The sequence below is a fragment of the Entelurus aequoreus genome, linkage group LG17 (assembly GCF_033978785.1).
Source record: "Entelurus aequoreus isolate RoL-2023_Sb linkage group LG17, RoL_Eaeq_v1.1, whole genome shotgun sequence".
Classification (NCBI taxonomy): domain Eukaryota; kingdom Metazoa; phylum Chordata; class Actinopteri; order Syngnathiformes; family Syngnathidae; genus Entelurus; species Entelurus aequoreus.
This window is the reverse complement of record NC_084747.1, coordinates 51301466-51322069: the sequence shown is the minus strand read 5'-3', so window position 1 is coordinate 51322069 and position 20604 is coordinate 51301466. Positions and strand designations below refer to the sequence as shown.

The following is a 20604-nucleotide window of genomic DNA, read 5'->3' as shown; positions in this document are numbered from 1 at the left end:
AACATTGTTTGGGGGTATCCATAATACACCGATAGGGAGAAGTTTTTATTTACACGATAATTTGGATGTGTCTATACCCCCGTGGCGGAGGCTCCGCTTAACCCCTGAGGCCGACTCACCGAACCCCTAGGGTTCGATCGAACCCAGGTTAAGAACCACTGATCTATGTGTTTGCATATGTATAGAGTGCTGCAATGGGTTTACCTTAAATGGGAGGGATTTCTCACTGCAAGGGCTTATGGGTAGAGACTGAAGACTGCTGGCAGGACTTGTTTCTGTACTCTGTAAAATGAGACAAACATAAAAAAAAATAGTCTAAAACAGCCAAAAAGTATCATCAAAAAAACATGCAGAAATAATACATGCTTTCAATAAAAACAGCTTTAATGGGTATTTGTTTATGTTGTTCGGAAACATTTTTTTGGCTCTTGACATAAGTTTTAAAGGCCTACTGAAATGAAATTGTCTTATTTAAACGGGGATAGCAGGTCCATTCTATGTGTCATACTTGATCATTTCGCGATATTGCCATATTTTTGCTGAAAGGATTTAGTAGAGAACATCGACGATAAAGTTCGCAACTTTTGGTCGCTGATAAAAAAGCCTTGCCTGTACCGGAAGTAGCGTGACGTCACAGGTTGTGGAGCGCCTCACATCTGCACATTGTTTACACCAGCAGCGAGAGCGATTCGGACCGAGAAAGCGACGATTACCCAATTAATTTGAGCGAGGATGAAAGATTTGTGGATGAGGAAAGTGAGAGTGAAGGATTAGAGTGCAGTGCAGGACGCCAGGGTGTATCTTTTTTCGCTCTGACCGTAACTTAGGTACAAGGGCTCATTGGATTCCACACTTTCTCCTTTTTCTATTGTGGATCACGGATTTGTATTTTAAACCACCTCGGATACTATATCCTCTTGAAAATGAGAGTCGAGAACGCGAAATGGACATTCACAGTGACTTTTATCTCCACGACAATACATCGGTGAAACACTTTAGCTTCGGAGCTAACGTGATAGCATTGTGCTTAACTGCGGGTAGAAACAGAAGAAACATGCCCCTGACTGGAAGAATAGACAGAAGATCAAGAATACTACTATTACTTCTACTATCAGGAGACACCGAACCAAACCCTGGACCTGTAACCACACGGTTAATGCTGTCCAGCCTGGCGAAGCCTAGCAATGCTGTTGCTAACGACGCCATTGAAGCTAACTTAGCTACGGAACCTCGACAGAGCTATGCTAAAAATATTAGCTCTCCACCTACGCCAGCCCTCATCTGCTCATCACGACCCGTGCTCACCTGCGTTCCAGCGATCGACGGCGCGACCAAGGACTTCACCCGATCATCGGTGCAGTTGGTGGCTAGCGTCGGATAGCGCGTCTGCTATCCAACTCAAAGTCCTCCTGATTGTGTTGCTGCAGCCAGCCGCTAATACACCGATCCCACCTACAGCTTTCTTCTTTGCAGTCTCCATTGTTCATTAAACAAATTGCAAAAGATTCACCAACACACATGTCCAGAATACTGTGGAATTTTTCGATGAAAACAGACGTTGTTTGTATTGGGACACAATGGTGTCCCAATACTTCCGTTCAATCCGTGATGTCACGCGCAAACGTCATCATACCGAGACGTTTTCAGACGGATATTTCCCGGGAAATTTAAAATTGCACTTTATAAGTTAGCCCGGCCGTATTGGCATGTGTTGCAATAAGGGATGTCTGCCAATATTATCGGCCGATAAATGCGTTAAAATGTAATATCGGAAATTATCGGTATCGGTTTTTTTATTATCTGTATCGGTTTTTTTTTTTGTGGTTTTTTTTGGTTTTTTTATTAAATCAACATAAAAAACACAAGATACACTTACAATTAGTGCACCAACCCAAAAAACCTCCCTCCCCCCATTTCTTTCTGTTATCAATATTCTGGTTCCTACATTATATATCAATATATATCAATACAGTCTGCAAGGGATACAGTCCGTAAGCACACATGATTGTGCGTGCTGCTGGTCCACTAATAGTACTAACCTTTAACAGTTAATTTTACTCATTTTCATTAATTACTAGTTTCTATGTAACTGTTTTTATATTGTTTTACTTTCTTTTTTATTCAAGAAAATGTTTTTAATTTAGTTATCTTATTTTTTTTTTTTTTTTTTAAAGTACCTTATCTTCACCATACATGGTTGTCCAAATTAGGCATAATAATGTGTTAATTCCACGACTGCATATATCGGTTGATATCGGTATCGGTTGATATCGGTATCAGTAATTAAAGAGTTGGACAATATCGGAATATCGGATATCGGCAAAAAGCCATTATCGGACATCCCTAGTTGCAATGTTAAGATTTCATCATTGATATATAAACTATCAGACTGCGTGGTCGGTAGTAGTGGGTTTCAGTAGGCCTTTAAAGGACAATTATAATGTAAAATATTATAATTATAAGGTTATAATTATAATGACTTTGCCAAATTTCATTTACCATTGTCAGAAAGAGGTAAGTCCCATTTCCACTGAATTCAAATGAGTTCAGTTTGAGCGATGCCTTCCAAGAAAAGAAGCCTTCAGAGCTAAATCTCTCATACTTGGACACATTTTGGCAACTTCCACCTTAGACAAAAGGTACCCTTGAGACACGTCGATTCTTGGAACAGCATAAAGTCAGTGCTTTATTAGGTATGGTGACCTTTTTAAAAAAAAAAAAAAAAAAAAAGCAATAACTCCTAGAATTACAGGTGTGATGTGGCCCTAAATGTGCCACTGGTGATCAATGCCCGTTCTCATGGAGGGAGACAAGGCCCGCTTGTCTTCCGTCTATCGTTCGGCCTTTTGAAAACACAAACACATTCACTTTAAGGTCACTCGTGTCCCATAGGCTTTATATAGCAAGACTGTCCCGCCAATTAGGTGTGGTCTAAGTAAAAAGGGCTTAGAATAACGTGTGTTTGTGAGTGTGTGTAGGGGAAGGGATGGGGTACCGGCCTAAGAGCTCAAAATGTAATGACTTGCACTAGCCAAAATATGTCCAAATATGATGAACGGCCCCTAAAAGTAACGCAGGTCTTGTGGTCTGACACGCCCCTTTAATCACATTCATATGTAAAGGTGTGTGAGTTTAAACTCGAAGGACTTAGAAATGGCAAGATTGTTTGAGTCAATCTAATGATGATTGTTTGCACTACACTGACGCACCGCAAACGTTAACATTCGCGGCTTAATTGACAATGATGAAAACGTTTGGCAGAAGAAGAAGCCAGAAGGAGTCGTCTCCGCCAGTCAAGCAGCCGCCTCGGGGGAGGTTAAGAGTCACTGGGACGGATAGATGCAGACGCCCCGAAGACTGTGAGAGTATGCTGTAACAAAAGGCGCCATCAAACCGTCATGCTTGGATCCACAGCTGACATTGACAAATGGGGATTGGTTGTGTTAGGCAACAATCAAGCAACGCATGGATCACGGCATTTTAGAAATGTTCTTCTGGAGCAACCGACTGAAATAACTGCTGGGGGACTGGTGGGGTATGGGGTATTCTAAGGCGGACACGGGCCTCATAGGTAACCAAAAATCCATGCTTAAGTACTGAACAGTGGTATCTCAACTTAAAGGCCTACTGAAACCCACTACTACCGACCACGCAGTCTGATAGTTTATATATCAATGATGAAATCTTAACATTGCAGCACATGCCAATACGGCCGGGTTAACTCATAAAGTGCAATTTTAAATTTCCCGCTAAACTTCCGGTTGAAAAACGTCTATGTATGATGACGTAGGCGTGTGACGTCACTAGTTAAACGGAAGTATTGGTACACCATTGAATCCAATACAAAAAAGCTCTGTTTTCATCTCAAAATTCCACAGTATTCTGGACATCTGTGTTGGTGAATCTTTTGCAATTTGTTTAATGAACAATGAAGACTGCAAAGAAGAAAGTTGTAGGTGGGATCGGTGTATTAGCGGCTGGCTGCAGCAACACAACCAGGAGGACTTTGACTTGGATAGCAGACGCGCTAGCCGACGCTAGCCGCCGACCGCACGGATGATCGGGTGAAGTCCTTCGTCCTTCCCTCGATCGCTGGAACGCAGGTGACCACGGGTGTTGATGAGCAGATGAGGGCTGGCTGACGTAGGTGGAGCGCTAATGTTTGTATCATAGCTCTGTGAGGTCCCGTTGCTAAGTTAGCTTCAATGGTGTCGTTAGCAACAGCATTGTTAAGCTTCGCCAAGCTGGAAAGCATTAACCGTGTATTTACAGGTCCATGGTTTAATAGTGTTGTTGATTTTCTTGTCTATCCTTCCAGTCAGGGGTTTATTTATTTTGATTCTATCTGCATTTAAGCACGATGCTATCACGTTAGCTCCGTAGCTAAAGAGCTTCGCCGATGTATTGTCGTGGGGATAAAAGTCACTGTGAATGTCCATTTCACGTTCTCGACTCTCATTTTCAAGAGGATATAGTATCCGAGGTGGTTTAAAATACAAATCCGTGATCCACAATAGAAAAAGGAGAAAGTGTGGAATCCAATGAACCCTTGTACTTACGTTACGGTCAGAGCGAAAAAAGATACGTCCTGCACTGCACTCTAATCCTTCACTCTCACGTTCCTCATCCACGAATCTTTCATCCTCGCTCAAATTAATGGGGTAATCGTCGCTTTCTCGGTCCGAATCTTTCTCGCTGCATTGTAAACAATGGGGAAATGTGAGCAGCCCTTCTTCCTGGGACGTCACGCTACTTCCGGTATAGGCAAGGCTTTTTTTTTATCAGCGACCAAAAGTTGCGAACTTTATCTGATTGTACTGATTGTAAATAATGTAAATAATTCAATGTGATTATCTTGTGTGATGACTGTATTATGATGATAGTATATATGATAGTATATATCTGTATCATGAATCAATTTAAGTGGACCCCGACTTAAACAAGTTGAAAAACTTATTCGAGTGTTACCATTTAGTGGTCAATTGTACGGAATATGTACTTCACTGTGCAACCTACTAATAAAAGTCTCAATCAATCAATCAATCGTCGTTGTTGTCTACTAAATCCTCTCAGCAAAAATATGGCAATATCGCGAAATGATCAAGTATGACACATAGAATGGATCTGCTATCCCTGTTTAAATTTAAAAAATTCATTTCAGTAGGCCTTTAAGAGTGCTTTGATATAAGAGCTGTCTCTTGGATAATTGCTTTAAGGTACAAGCAAAAATTTGAGTAACAAATGGTCCCTAGTGTGTGAATGTGAGTGTGAATGTTGTCTGTCTATCTGTGTTCGCCCTAGGGCTGGGCGATATATCGAATATACTCGATATATCGCGGGTTTGTCTCTGTGCGATATAGAAAATGACTATATCGTGATATTCGAGTATACGTTCTCACGCAGTTGCTTTTAGCTGCGGGCATTACACTGCAGGCTCTTATCACTCTTTGTTGTCTCTGCTTCTCACAGAGACGTAAAACAAGCGCACCTTCTTACATACGTCACATAGTACGTACACGCCCTGGCGGAGCAGAGAGGTAGCGGCATGGGTAATGTTAGCTGTGGTAATACGAGAGAAAGAAGGTGCGAATCTGGTAACAAATGAAGGAAGAAATCATTCCCAAGAAAAAACAGCAGGGGGTCCATCGTCTGGCGGCGGTTTGGCTTCAGGCGGGAAGATGTCGAACAGACAACCGTAATTTGTCAAGTGTGGGGCAAAAGCGTTGCTACAAAAAGTAGCATTACTGCTAATATGTAGCATCATTTGAAAAGTCACCCGCTAGAGCAGGGGTGTCAAACTCATTTTAGATCGGGGGCCACATGGAGAAAAATCTACTCCCACGTGGGCCGTACTGGTAAAATCACGGCACGATAACTTATAATAATGATAATAATAATAGATGTTATTTGTAAAAAGCACTTTACATTGAGTAAACAACCTCAAAGTGCTACAGTGTATTAAAAGAAAAGAAAAAGATTATAAAAAATTTAAAAAATTAAAAATTAGAACAGCCAAATAGCTAGAACTAGTATGCATACATCTAAAAAAAGGCTTTTTTTTAAAAAGAAGGGTTTTTAAGCCTTTTTTAAAAGCATCCACAGTCTGTGGTGCCCTCAGGTGGTCAGGGAGAGCGTTCCACAGACTTTGAGCGGCGGAGCAGAAAGCCCGGTCTCCCCTTGTTCGTAGCTTTGTCCTGAACTTAAAAATAAAGACAACTTCAGATTGTTTTCTTTGTTTAAAAATAATACAAGCACATTCTGAAATTGTACAAATCATAATGTTGTTGGGTTGTTTTTTTTTACACTTACATGTTGCGGTTAACAGTATTCTATCTTTATTTGTCGTTATTTGTATTTTCTGAATAAATTATGGGATAATGTTCATCAGTCTACTCATTGGTGTTCATTTCCAATCTATCAAGATAAAATAAATATCAAAATCAAAATATAGGATGTTATTTATGTAGTTTGATCATCTTCCTCGACTGATGTACTAACATCATGTGTTTTTTTGTTTTTTTTACATATGTAGCATCATCTACAAAGATACAAAGCATTGCTATTTCAACATCCAGTGGACACATTTAGAACAGCTGTTTCTTTCATTCAAAAATTTTGGGTTATTTTTTATATTTAGCAAACTCATCCCTCAGGCCGGATAAAACCTGTCCGCGGGCCTGATCCGGCCCTCGGACCGTACGTTTGACACCCCTGATCTAAACTTTACAGCTGCCGGTATTTTTTCCTATATTTTTATTGTAATACTTTCAGAATATGTTTGTTCTATTTTTGGCCAAAGTAAGACAAAAAAAACAATCTGAAGTGTTCTTTATTTTTTAGTTTTAATGCCTCGATTTTAATAGTCCGGCCCGCGTGTGCACATATTTTCCTCCATGCGGCCCCTGAGCTAAAATGTGTTTGACACCCCTGCGCTAGAGAATGAAGAGTGCTTGAAACTCCGCATGTCAACATCTCCGTTCGGTGCCACACCAACAAAATGCCGAGGCAACCATTTCCACATCAACACCGTATGAAAAAAATAGTCAACAACAGAAGGAGATAACGTCCGCAGGAACCTACCACATAGCGAAGGACGTACACTATTTGATTTCCTATTATGCAGCTCATTTTTATTTGACAGTTATTGAAATATCTTGTGTGACATCATGCACAAAAGTGCACTTTATTTGTTTGAAACTATTGTAGTGGCGTTCTGTACAAAAAGTTCACTTTAATTTAGTGTTGTTTTGATAAGTCATCTTGGTGACATCATGCACAAAAGTGCACTAATTGCTTGTTTTAAAATGTCTCTGACAATCTTGCACTTTCTGTTTTGGAATGACATGAATGTTTGTGCCACTGCTTAATAACTGTTTAATAAATACACTTTTGGTCAATTGACTTAGTTGTGATTTCCTTCTCTGCATGAAAGTTTAAAATGAGCATATGTTAATGCAGTATGAACAAGAATGTTTTAATGTAGACACATAGAGTCATCATACTGCTGTGATTATATACATCAAGTGTTCATTCAAGGCTAAGGCAAAATATCGAGAGATATATCGTGTATCGTGACATGGCCTAAAAATATCGAGATATTAAAAAAAGGCCGTATCGCCCAACCCTAGTTGGCCCTGCCATTAACTGGCGACTTGTCCAGGGTGTGCCCCGCCTTCCGCCCGAACGCAGCTGAGAAAGGCTCCAGCACCCCCCGCGACCCCAAAAGGGACAAGCGGTAGAAAATGGATGGATGAATGTCTCAGTGAACCACGCAAGATCCGACCAAAACATCCCGCCTTCCTCGTTAGCATTAGCTTATAGCTAGAGGTCGACATAGCTTTGTTTTCCAACCAATGGAAGGAAGAGAGTGAGTGTGAAGGACAGTGCTGAGAAGGATAAGTGGATGATATTCATGGTATTACAAAGATAAATCATGAGAAATATGACAGAGCATGTCGCCTACTTGGCAAATCAATTGGAGCGTATCAATGCTCCTCTGCATCATACTCAAGCAGAATGAGTCTAATGTGCCAGACAAGGATGATAAAATTGTATCTACACAGTGGGACATTTATCCATGAAAATAAGGAAAAGCTGCTGATGGTATGTTTGAGAAAAAAACAGCTCAAAGGAAATACTGTAGAAGTCCACTCTCCAAGGTGAAAGCTGTGCATTATTATTACATGACTAACTACTGTACTTGTTAGTAGTACATTCTATTGTATTGTTGTATACAATATTTTTTTTTAAAGTTTAGGACAACCTAAAATCATCAGCCCGGAGGTTGGGTCTTGGGCGCAGTTGGGTGATCTGGAAATGGTTGCTTGGGCATTTTGTGGGTGTGGCAACGGCCGGAGATGTTGACATGCAGAGTTTCAAGCACTCTTCATTCTCTAGCGGGTGACTTTTCAAATGATGCTACACATTAGCAGTGCTGCTACTTTTTCGTAGCAACGCTTTTGCCGCATACTTCTTCACCATCTACCCGCTTCAAGCCAAACCACCGCCAGACGATGGACTCCCTGCGTTTTTTCTTGGGAAATACTTATTCCTTCATTTGTTACCAGATTCGCACCTTCTTTCTCTCGTATTACCACTAGCATCACAGCTAACGTTGCCATGCCGCTACCTCTCTGCTCGGCGAGAGCGTATGACGTTGCACACGTGACAGTACGTGACGTATGTAACAAGGTGCGCTTGTTTTATGTCTCTGTGAGAAGGAGAGACATAAAACAAGAAAGTTTGATCATATTACGCCTATACTGGCTCACCTGCACTGGCTTCCTGTGCACTTAAGATGCGACTTTAAGGTTCTACTACTTACGTATAAAATACTACACGGTTTAGCTCCAGCCTATCTCGCCGATTGTATTGTACCATATGTCCCGGCAAGAAATCTGCGTTCAAAGAACTCCGGCTTATTAGTGATTCCCAGAGCCAAAAAAAAGTCTGCGGGCTATAGAGTGTTTTCTATTCGGGCTCCAGTACTCTGGAATGCCCTCCCGGTAACAGTTAGAGATGCTACCTCAGTAGAAGCATTTAAGTCCCATCTTAAAACTCATTTGTATAATCTAGCCTTTAAATAGACCCCCCCTTTTTAGACCAGTTGATCTGCCGTTTCTTTTCTTCTCTCCTCTTCTCCCCTGTCCCTTGCGAGGGGGAGTTGCATAGGTCCGGTGGCCATGGATGAAGTGCTGGCTGTCCAGAGCCGGGACCCCGGGTGGACCACTAGCCTGTGCATCGGTTGAGGACATCTCTGCGCTGCTGACCCGTCTCCGCTCGGGATGGTTTCCTGTTGGCCCCGCTGTGGACTGGACTCCCGCTGATGTGTTGGATCCACTGTGGACTGGACTTTCACAATGTTATGTCAGACCCACTCGACATCCGTTGCTTTCGGTCTCCCCTAGAGGGGGGGGGTTACCCACATATGCGGTCCTCTCCAAGGTTTCTCATAGTCATTCACCGACGTCCCACTGGGGTGAGTTTTTCCTTGCCCGTATGTGGGCTCTGTACCGAGGATGTCGTTGTGGCTTGTACAGCCCTTTGAGACACTTGTGATTTAGGGCTATATAAATAAACATTGATTGATTGATTGAGAGACAACAAAGAGCGGAAAGAGCCTGTAGTGTAATGCCCGCAACTAAAAGCAACTGCGTGAGAACGTATACTCGAATATCACGATATAGTCATTTTCTATATCGTACAGAGACAAACCCGCGATATATCGAATATATTCGAAATATCGCCCAGCCATACCCCAAACACACGTCCAAAGTGGTAAAGTGGGGGTGCAGATAACTGACAATGTGACCTGGTCCCTACACACCGGAGCTCTTGTAAAAAGAGCTCAGCAGCGCATGCACTTTTTGCGTGGGATGAAAAGAGCACAGCTCCCTCCCCCCATTCTCAGCACATTCTACAGAGGCACTATAGAGAGCCTACTGACCAACAGCATCTCTGTCTGGACTGGAGCCTGCAATGCCTCAGACTGGAAGTCTCTGCAGAGAGTGGTGAGGACGGCGGAAAAGATCATCAGGACTCCTCTTCCTCCTATCCAGAAGATCGCAAAAAGCCGCTGCCTGACCAGGGCTCAGAAAACCTGCAGAGACTCCTCCCACCCCCAACCAAGGACTGTTTTCGCTGCTGGACTCTAGAAAGAGGTTCCGCAGCCTTTGTAGCAGAACTTCCAGGTTCTGTAACAGCTTCTTCCCTCAGGCCGTAAGATTCTTGAACGCATCATAATTATACCCTAAAATCCCCCCAAAAATGGATTAACTCGCTGGAATATAAAGACAATATAACTAGGGATGATACTCGAAACCGGTTTTCCCGGTTGTTCGATAAGAAAAGAACCGAGTCCTCGGACTCTAATCCCTTTTTGAGAACCGATACCCGTTATCAAGACCACTAGAGTAAAGAAAAAGAGTTGGTTCTTTATTCGAATCCCTCGGAACGAATCCCGTCCCGACCAGAAATGCTCCGTGGGACATCACAAGAAATGGCGTCACGTTGCTCAGTCATTAGGAGCAGATAGGGAAAGCAGGAAAAAAATGGACGGGAAAAAGCGCTCCAAGGTGTAATAAAGTTCAAAACAAAAGGTATAATCCAATGAATAACTTTACTGAGAGATTTGAGCAGGGTACAAACACATGACCAACACTTTTACGACCAACCGGAAACATAGCAACCAGGCTAGCACCGCACCTCCTTTACGGCAGCTGTCGCAACGTTCTTAAAGCAACCGCAGTACATACATATATATACAACATATCTCCCTTTTTTAACTTTTGTTTTTCTTTACTTGTAAACAAAACAACATCACACTGTATATGTGTTGTCTGTCTAATTATAAATAATGCAGACGAGGCGTGTTGGCTGAGTTCTTGACGTTTACTTTCACAGCGTGCTCATAACCTCATTCTTAGCTGCCGGGTGACGATATGCAACACTTTTCGGGGCTACCGCGCATGCTCGTCACTCCCGTTGCATGCTGGGTAGTGTGGTTGTTATATTCCCTAGCTCATAACATCTTTCCCCCTATAAAGAAATAATGTTAACTCAATAGAGTGTAATTCTTTTTTTAGCTTTAACTTTTCATTTTTTAGCATTGTAACCACATTTGCAAATAACTTTTCTCTTCATAGAATTTTCTTTCAATAAAGAAATAAAGTGCAAAAATGTCAAAGCATCATAACAAAATGTTATGTCAAATAGCAGAATTGCACTTTTTGGAGAGCTGTATTATTTTCAGTTTTGTGCCCAAGGGACTGATTTTATTTAACACTATATTATTATGTATACACCTATAGTGATCACAGAGACAGGTTGTTTTTGTGTTACTGTATATATTTGTTTTTCTGAAAAATCCCACTTAATATACTTTGGGTAACAACAGTCAATATTTATTTATTTTATTACTTTTTTTTAGGGGGGTAACAGTCAATATTTATTTATTTATTAGATTACATTTTTTTCTAATATAATAAAAGTGAGCTTTTGTTGAACCAAATATTGTGTGTTTTTTTTCCATATACAACAACCTATCTGGACTCGATAAGAGAACCGATAAGGAATCGGTTCGATAAGAGGATTCGATAACAGGCTCGAACTCGATAATTTCTTATCAAACATCATCCCTAAATATAACATACATCCATAAACCTGCAAAACTGCAATCTATTTATCTGTACAGTAATCTATTTATTTATATCTGCACCTTATTGCTTTTTTATCCTGCACTACCATTGCAATGAAATGTTGTTCTTATCTGTACTGCAAAGTTCACATTTGAATGACAATAAAAAGGAAGTCTAAGTCTAAGTCTAAAGCAGGGGTGTCAAACGTACGGCCCGAGGGCCGGCTCAGGCCCGCAAACAGGTTTTATCCGGCCCGCGGGATGAGTTTACTTAGTATAAAAATTAATCTGAAATTTTTGAATGAAAGAAACAGCTGTTCTAAATGTGTCCACTGGATGTCGCAATGGCAATTCTTTGTATCTTTGTAGATGATGCTACATATGTACAAAATAAACCACACGATGTTAAGTACATCAGTCGTGGAAAATGATCAAACTACATAAATAACAAACTTTAATTTGATTTTGATATCTCGATAGATTGAAAATTAACACCAATGAGTTGACTAATGAACATTACCACATAATTTATTTAGAAAATATAAATAACGACAAATAAAGATAGAATACTATTAACCGCAACATGTAAGTGTAAAAAACCCAACAACATTATGATTTGTACATTTTCAGAATGTGCTTGTTCTATTTTCAAACAAAGACAACAATCTGAAGTTGTCTTTATTTTTATGTTATCGTGCCGTGATTTTACCAGTCCGGCCCACTCGGGAGTAGATTTTTCTCCATGTGGCCCCCGATCTAAAATGAGTTTGACACCCCTGGTCTAAAGGAATGGCTAAATCAGGCTAGAATTAAGGTTTTAGAATGGCCTTCCCAAATTCCTGACTTAAACGTGTGGACAATGCTGAAGAAACAAGTCCATGTCAGAAAACCAACACATTTAGCTGAACTGCACCAATTTGGTCAAGAGGAGTGGTCGAAAATTCAACCAAAAGCTTGCCAGAAGCTTGTGGATGGCTACCAGTGAAACTTGCCAAGGGACATGTAACCAAATATTAACATTGCTGTATGTATACTTTTGACCCCATAATAAATTCATAAAAGAACCAAACGTCATGAATGTTTTTTGTGACCAACAAGTATGTGCTCCAATCACTCTATCACAAAAAAATAAGAGTTGTAGAAATGATTGTAAACTCAAGACAGCCATGACATGATGTTCTTTACAAGTGTATGTCAACTTTTGGTAAATGAACATACATAACATAACTTTTACCCTTATAAGACTCTTGACAGTGATAAAGAGAGGAGGGGGACACTCCCAGCTAAAATGAAAAGCCAGCTAGTGTTATCAGGTGTGCTGTGACATCTGTGTGTCGTGCGCTATCTTCCATTGCTTTTGTCTTGAGACTGATGCAACCTGTTTGTTTTTTACCCTTACAAAACGGCAGCGTTTAGCATAAACGCTAAAGAGAAGTGCCAGGCGCCCGACGAGGAAAAGGTCAAGCAAATAAAAAACGTCGAGGAGGCGGCCCATCCACAAATGGAAGCTAACTGAATTTGGACGGTGATGACACAACAAAAGAGGAAGCAAAAGAGGGCAATGTGCTGTCTGCCATTTTATAGTCGTGGTCTGCTCTTTTCCTTTTCCTTTCTGTTTCTCTCACTCCTAATTATCGTTTCATCATTTTCCTGTCTCCGCTGAAGTCCTGGGAGTAAACGGCGAGAGAGAAAGCCACATGGACTGTAATTCATGGAAAGGGTATTCTCGCCGAGCTTTGATCATAGTTTAGAGGCGCTAATAGTTCCACAATGTGTGGTCAGGCTTTTATACATATTTTTGTGAGCGTGTGTATTAAAGCTATATTTGGTGCAGGTCAGTCACCTGTTTTTGATGACGCAACACTAATGGATGCTTTTTGTGAGACAACTAGAACCGTCTCCTACTCTTTTGCCATGTTTATGTCTCATTTCATAGGGGGAAATCATGTCAGTATTTTTCAAGGATAGCATACATTTTACAAAACTGACACATTTTTGGATATTCAACCAAATTGAACCAAAAATCATTTTTTAAAGAGTAGATTACCGTATTTTTTGGACTATAAGTCGCAGTTTTTTCATAGTTTGGCCGGGGGTGCGACTTATACTCAGGGTGAAATTATTAACACATTACCGTAAAATATCAAATAATATTATTTAGCTCATTCACGTAAGAGACTAGACCAGGGGTCACCAACCTTTTTGAAAGCAAGAGCTACTTCTTGGGTAGTGATTAATGCAAAGGGCTACCAGTTTGATACACACTTAAATAAATTGCCAGAAATAGCCAATTTGCTCAATTTACCTTTAACTCTATGTTATTATTAATAATTAATGATATTTACACTTAATTGAACGGTTTAAAAGAGGAGAAAACACGAAAAAAATGACAATTCAGTTTTGAAACATAGTTTATCTTCAATTTCGACTCTTTAAAATTCAAAATTCAACCGAAAAAAAGAAGAGAAAAACTAGCTAATTCGAATCTTTTTGAAAAAAAAAAAAAAAAAAATGTATGCAACATCATTAGTAATTTTTCCTGATTAAGATTAATTTTAGAATTTTGATGACATGTTTTAAATAGGTTAAAATCCAATCTACACTTTGTTAGAATATATAACAAATTGGACCAAGCTATGTTTCTAACAAAGACAAATCATTATTTCTTCTAGATTTTCCAGAACAAAAATTTTAAAAGAAATTCATAAGACTTTGAAATAAGATTTAAATTTGATTCTACAGATTTTCTAGATTTGCCAGAATAAATTTTTTGAATTTTAATCATAATAACTTTGAAGAAATATTTCACAAATATTCTTCATCGAAAAAACAGAAGCTAAAATGAAGAATTAAATTAAAATGTATTTATTATTCTTTACAATAAAAACAATAAATTTACTTGAACATTGATTTAAATTGTCAGGAAAGAAGAGGAAGGAATTTAAAAGGTAAAAAGGTATATGTGTTTAAAAATCCTAAAATCATTTTTAAGGTTGTATTTTTTCTCTAAAATTGTCTTTCTGAAAGTTATAAGAAGCAAAGTAAAACAAATTCATGAATTTATTTAAACAAGTGAAGACCAAGTCTTTAAAATATTTTCTTGGATTTTCAAATTCTATTTGAGTTTTGTCTCTCTTAGAATTAAAAATGTCGGGCAAAGCGAGACCAGCTTGCTAGTAAATAAATAAAATTTAAAAAATAGAGGCAGCTCACTGGTAAGTGCTGCTATTTGAGCTATTTTTAGAACAGGCCAGCGGGCTACTCATCTGGTCCTTACGGGCTACCTGGTGCCCGCGGGCACCACGTTGGTGACCCATGGACTAGACGTATAAGATTTCATGGGATTTAGTGATTAGGAGTGACAGATTGTTTGGTAAACGTATAGCATGTTCTATATGTTATAGTTTCAGTGTTTCCCATAAACTGCCAAGATACCTGTGGCGGTGGGGGCGTGGCTATGGGCGTGGTCACCATGACATCATCGAGTATTTTGCATAATTTACTAAAAAGGCTCAAAAAATTTATACTTACTAATTAATAATAACAGTTTTGTTTTAAACATCCATCCATTTTACAATATAATTACAACACTTTATGTACATATTTATATACAGATTTGAACAATAAGTTATTCACTGAAATATATTTATTAATTGTGGTTCTTACAAAAAATATATCTTATAAAATATAAAAGCTAAAATGTCTCTTAAAGTTCTGCCCCTTTAATTAGTGCATACTAAATAATTTAACTTTAGCCTACTACTACAACCATATTATTTACCAGCAACATAAAGTGAAACAGAGGCAGAGGTGTCCTGCCACAGTCAGTAACAAATAAACAGAAAACAGTAGTGGTCGAATACAAATAAGGCAACAAGAGAAGCTGGACAGGACAAAAAAAAAAAAAATTTTTTTTTTTTTTTAAATTTGTGGCGGACGTAATTCTTTCGTGGCGGGCCGCCACAAATAAATGAATGTGTGGGAAACACTGAGTTATTTGAATGACTCTTACCATAATATGTTACGTTAACATACCAGGCACGTTCTCAGTTGGTTATTTATGCCTCATATAACGTACACTTATTCAGCCTGTTGTTCACTATTCTTTATTTATTTTAAATTGCCTTTCAAATGTCTATTCCTGGTGTTGGGTTTTGTCAAATAAAATTCCCCAAAACATGCAACTTATATATGTTTTTTTCCTTCTTTATTATGCATTTTCGGCCGGTGCGACTTATACTCCGGAGCGACTTATACTCCGAAAAATACGGTACTTTGATAAAATGTTAAAAGACTGAAGCTTCAAACCAAATGGTACAATTGCGTCAAATGCACTTTACAAGCCAAGTGTTATCTGGATACTGATTAAATTACAGAAGGTGATAAAGAGAGTGAGAGAGAGTGAATGTGATTTGATGGAGCTGAAATCAAGCTAATTAAAATCCAGATGTAATCACTAAATACAGGTGCACTTTATTGCCAAAAGTATTTGGCCACCTGCCTTGACTCACTTATGAACTTGGAAGTGCCATCCCATTCCTAACCCATAGGTTTCAACATGATGTCGGTCCACCTTTTTAGATAGATGGATAGATAAATAGATAGATAGTACTTTATTGATTCCTTCAGGAGAGTTCCCTCAGGAAAATTATTATTACAGCTTCAACTCTTCTGGGAAGGCTGTCCACAAGGTTGCGGAGTGTGTTTATAGGAATTGTCGACCATTCTCACAAAAGCGCATTGGTGAGATCACACACTGATGTTGGTCGAGAAGGCCTGGCTCTAATTTGTCCCAAAGGTGTTCTATCGGGTTCAGGTCAGGACTCTGTGCAGGCCAGTCAAGTCCATCCACACCAGACTCTGTCATCCATGTTTTTATGGACCTTGCTTTGTGCACTGGTGCACAGTCATGTTGGAAGAGGAAGGGGCCCCGCTCCAAACTGTTCCCACAAGGTTGGGAGCATGGAATTGTCCAAAATGTTTTGGTATCCTGGAGCCTTCAAAGTTCCTTTCACTGGAACTAAGGGGCCAAGCCCAACTCCTGAAAAACAACCCCACACCATAATTCCTCCTCCATCAAATTTCACACTCGGCACAATGCAGTCCAAAATGTAGCGTTCTCCTGGCAACCTCCAAACCCAGACTCATCCATCAGATTGCCAGATAAAAAAGCGTGATTCATCACTCCAGAGAACGCTGCTCTAGAGTCCAGTGGCGACGTGCTTTACACCACGGCATCCGACGCTTTGCATTGGACTTGGTGATGTATCGCTTAGATGCAGCTGCTCGGCCATGGAAACCCATTCCATGAACTTCTCTGCGTACTGTACGTGGGCTAATTGGAAGTTCACATGAAGTTTGGAGCTCTGTAGCAACTGACTGTGCAGAAAGTCTTTGCACTATGCTGGCCCCTCTCTGTCAGTTTACGTGGCCTACCACTTGGTGGCTGAGTTGCTGTTGTTCCCAAACTCTTCCATTTTCTTACAATAAAGCCAACTTTGGAATATTTAGAAGCGAGGAAATTTCACGACTGGATTTGTTGCACAGGTGGCATCCTATGACAGTTCCACGCTGGAAATCACTGAAAGTGGCCCATTCTTTCACAAATGTTTGTAGAAACAGTCTCCATGCCTAAGTGCTTGATTGTATACACCTGTGGCCGGTGATTAGGACACCTGATTCTGATCATTGGGATGGGTGGCCAAATATAGTGTATATCCTTAACCCCCGTAGCCTTGCTGTTTTAAAAAAAAAAACATCCTGCTTTTACAACCTAAAAGGACCCTTCAAGTATAGTAAAAGGACACCAAAAACACTGCAACTTCAGTTCACCATTTAGTTGAAGCAACGTGATGTAATAAGCCCACCTCCTGCAGGGTGTGCCTCAGTCTTAAAAGAAGAGTTTTGACGGCAGTGCAGTCCTGCTGCATCAGTCGCAGCGGCAGGGTCTCCACCCCTGAAGGGAGGTGCTCATCATCCTTCCCCGAGAGCATAGCTGAGGTACTGCTGTCGGCGGGCAGCAAGCTGGTCGGACGTCGGGGCTCCCTAAAGAGAAAGAATGAAAAAAACAGCCCCCCCAAAAAATCAGTTTTTGCTTTGAAAATCTACTTTTACCTTGAAAATCTGTTTTTAACCTTGAAAATCAGTTTTTACCTTGAAAAACAGTTTTTGCCTTGAAAATCAACTTTTACCTTGAAAATCAGTTTTTGCCTTGAAAAACAACTTTTACCTTGAAAATCAGTTTTTGCCTTGAAAAACAACTTTTACCTTGAAAATCAGTTTTTACCTTGAAAATCAGTTTTTGCCTTGAAAAACAACTTTTACCTTGAAAATCAGTTTTTGCCTTGAAAAACAACTTTTACCTTGAAAATCAGTTTTTACCTTGAAAATCAGTTTTTGCCTTGAAAATCAACTTTCACCTTGAAAATCAGTTTTTACTTTGAAAATCAACTTTTTACCTTGAAAATCGGTTTTTAACCTTGAAAATCAGTTTTTACCTTGAAAATCAGTTTTTGCCTTGAAAATCAACTTTTACCTTGAAAATCAGTTTTTACCTTGAAAATCAGTTTTTACCTTGAAAATCAGTTTTTACCTTGAAAATTAGTTTTTACCTTGAAAATTAGTTTTTACCTTGAAAATCAGTTTTTGCCTTGAAAATCATCTTTCACCTTGAAAATCAGTTTTTACTTTGAAAATCAACTTTTTACCTTGAAAATCAGTTTTTAACCTTGAAAATCAGTTTTTACCTTGAAAATCAGTTTTTGCCTTGAAAATCAACTTTCACCTTGAAAATCAGTTTCTACTTTGAAAATCAACTTTTTACCTTGAAAATCAGTTTTTAACCTTGAAAATCAGTTTTTACCTTGAAAAACAGTTTTTACCTTGAAAATGAGTTTTTGCCTTGAAAATCAACTTTTACCTTGAAAATCAGTTTTTGCCTTGAAAAACAACGTTTACCTTGAAAATCAGTTTTTGCCTTGAAAAACAAGTTTTACCCTGAAAATCAGTTTTTGCCTTGAAAAACAACTTTTACCTTGAAAATCAGTTTTTACCTTGAAAATGAGTTTTTGCCTTGAAAATCAACTTTTACCTTGAAAATCAGTTTTTGCCTTGAAAATCAACTTTCACCTTGAAAATCAGTTTTTACTTTGAAAATCAAAGTTTTACCTTGAAAATCAGTTTTTAACCTTGAAAATCAGTTTTTACCTTGAAAATAAGTTTTTGCCTTGAAAATCAACTTTTACCTTGAAAATCAGTTTTTACCTTGAAAATCAGTTTTTACCTTGAAAATCAGTTTTTACCTTGAAAATGAGTTTTTACCTTGAAAATCAGTTTTTGCCTTGAAAATCAACTTTCACCTTGAAAATCAGTTTTTACTTTGAAAATCAACTTTTTACCTTGAAAATCAGTTTTTAACCTTGAAAATCAGTTTTTACCTTGAAAATAAGTTTTTGTCTTGAAAATAAGTTTTTACCTTGAAAATAAGTTTTTGCCTTGAAAATCAACTTTTACCTTGAAAATCAACTTTTACCTTGAAAATCAGTTTTTACCTTGAAAATCAGTTTTTCACCTTGAAAATTAGTTTTTACCTTGAAAATGACTTTTTGCCTTGAAAATCAACTTTTACCTTGAAAATCAGTTTTTCACCTTGAAAATGAGTTTTTACCTTGAAAATGAGTTTTTGCCTTGAAAATCAACTTTTACCTTTAAAATCAGTTTTTAACCTTGAAAATCAGTTTTTACCTTGAAAATCAGTTTTTGCCTTGAAAATCAACTTTTTACCTTGAAAATCAGTTTTTAACCTTGAAAATCAGTTTTTACCCTGAAAATCAGTTTTTGCCTTGAAAATCAACTTTTTACCTTGAAAATCAGTTTTTAACCTTGAAAATCAGTTTTTACCTTGAAAATCAGTTTTTACCTTGAAAATCAGTTTTTACCTTGAAAATAAGTTTTTGCCTTGAAAATCAACTTTTACTTTGAAAATAAGTTTTTGCCTTGAAAAACAACTTTTATCTTGAAAATCAGTTCTTGCCTTGAAAAACAACTTTTACCTTGAAAATAAGTTTTTACCTTGAAAATCAGTTTTTGCCTTGAAAATCAACTTTTTACCTTGAAAATCAGTTTTTAACCTTGAAAATCAGTTTTTAACCTTGAAAATCAGTTTTTACCTTGAAATTAAATTTTACCTTGAAAATCAGTTTTTGTCTTGAAAAACAACTTTTACCTTGAAAATCAGTTTTTACCTTGAAAATCAGTTTTTGCCTTGAAAATCTACTTTTACCTTGAACATCAACTTTTACCTTGAAATTCAGTGCAACACGTTTGTGAGAAATATCTGAGTAACCAATGAAAGCAGAATATGTGCACCAAAGTGTACCGCTACTCCGTAATGGGTACTACAATGCGGAATTGTTTAGGAAAAAAGTTTTTAGGACATATCTATTGTAGCGATTTTCAAAGTACAACAGCGTCTTCAATCTGGCCCAATCTGGATATCTCTAAATGTCTTTCGAATGTATTCCACTACACACAAACTCTCATAGTTGGACAGGTACAAGTAATGTTAGTGAATAACTTGATAAAGGCCTGAGCTTTGATTTATATGTGGCAATTCAAACAACTTTTCTAACCCAAGTTGCATATAAAAAAACAAATAAAGTCAACACGTATGTGCCAAACAAGTAACATGTCTACTGAAGCATGTGTGCATTATTAAAAACGTCTAACCCATTTAATGCAATGAGAAAGCACGATGGGTAATTTACACTTTCACCCAACATTTTGCCATGTTTTGGCCATTTTATCTGTTTGATGTGTCTGGTTGATTGCGAAACGTTAAAGATGTTGTCAGGGAATTAAACAAAGTAAGAGTCCACTTTCACATACTCTTAATATTCAATATTTTATCGTTTATATTTCATATTGTAGTGTCGTCATGATGTGATGGGGGTGTTAACAGTAAACGTTAT

At 38.5% G+C, this 20604-nt stretch overlaps 1 protein-coding gene across 2 annotated transcripts in view; it reads right to left on the bottom strand.

The window, feature by feature from the left end:
- Positions 1-20604, bottom strand: part of ccser1 (coiled-coil serine-rich protein 1) — a 392077-nt gene that overhangs the window by 229548 nt on the left and 141925 nt on the right. For both annotated transcript variants that reach the window (XM_062025898.1, XM_062025897.1), the window contains exons 7-8: positions 17503-17680; positions 205-282 (exon numbers count right to left, since the gene is read on the bottom strand). In XM_062025898.1, coding sequence (XP_061881882.1) covers positions 205-282; positions 17503-17680 — 256 coding nt within the window. The remainder of the gene's footprint in view (positions 1-204; positions 283-17502; positions 17681-20604) is intronic.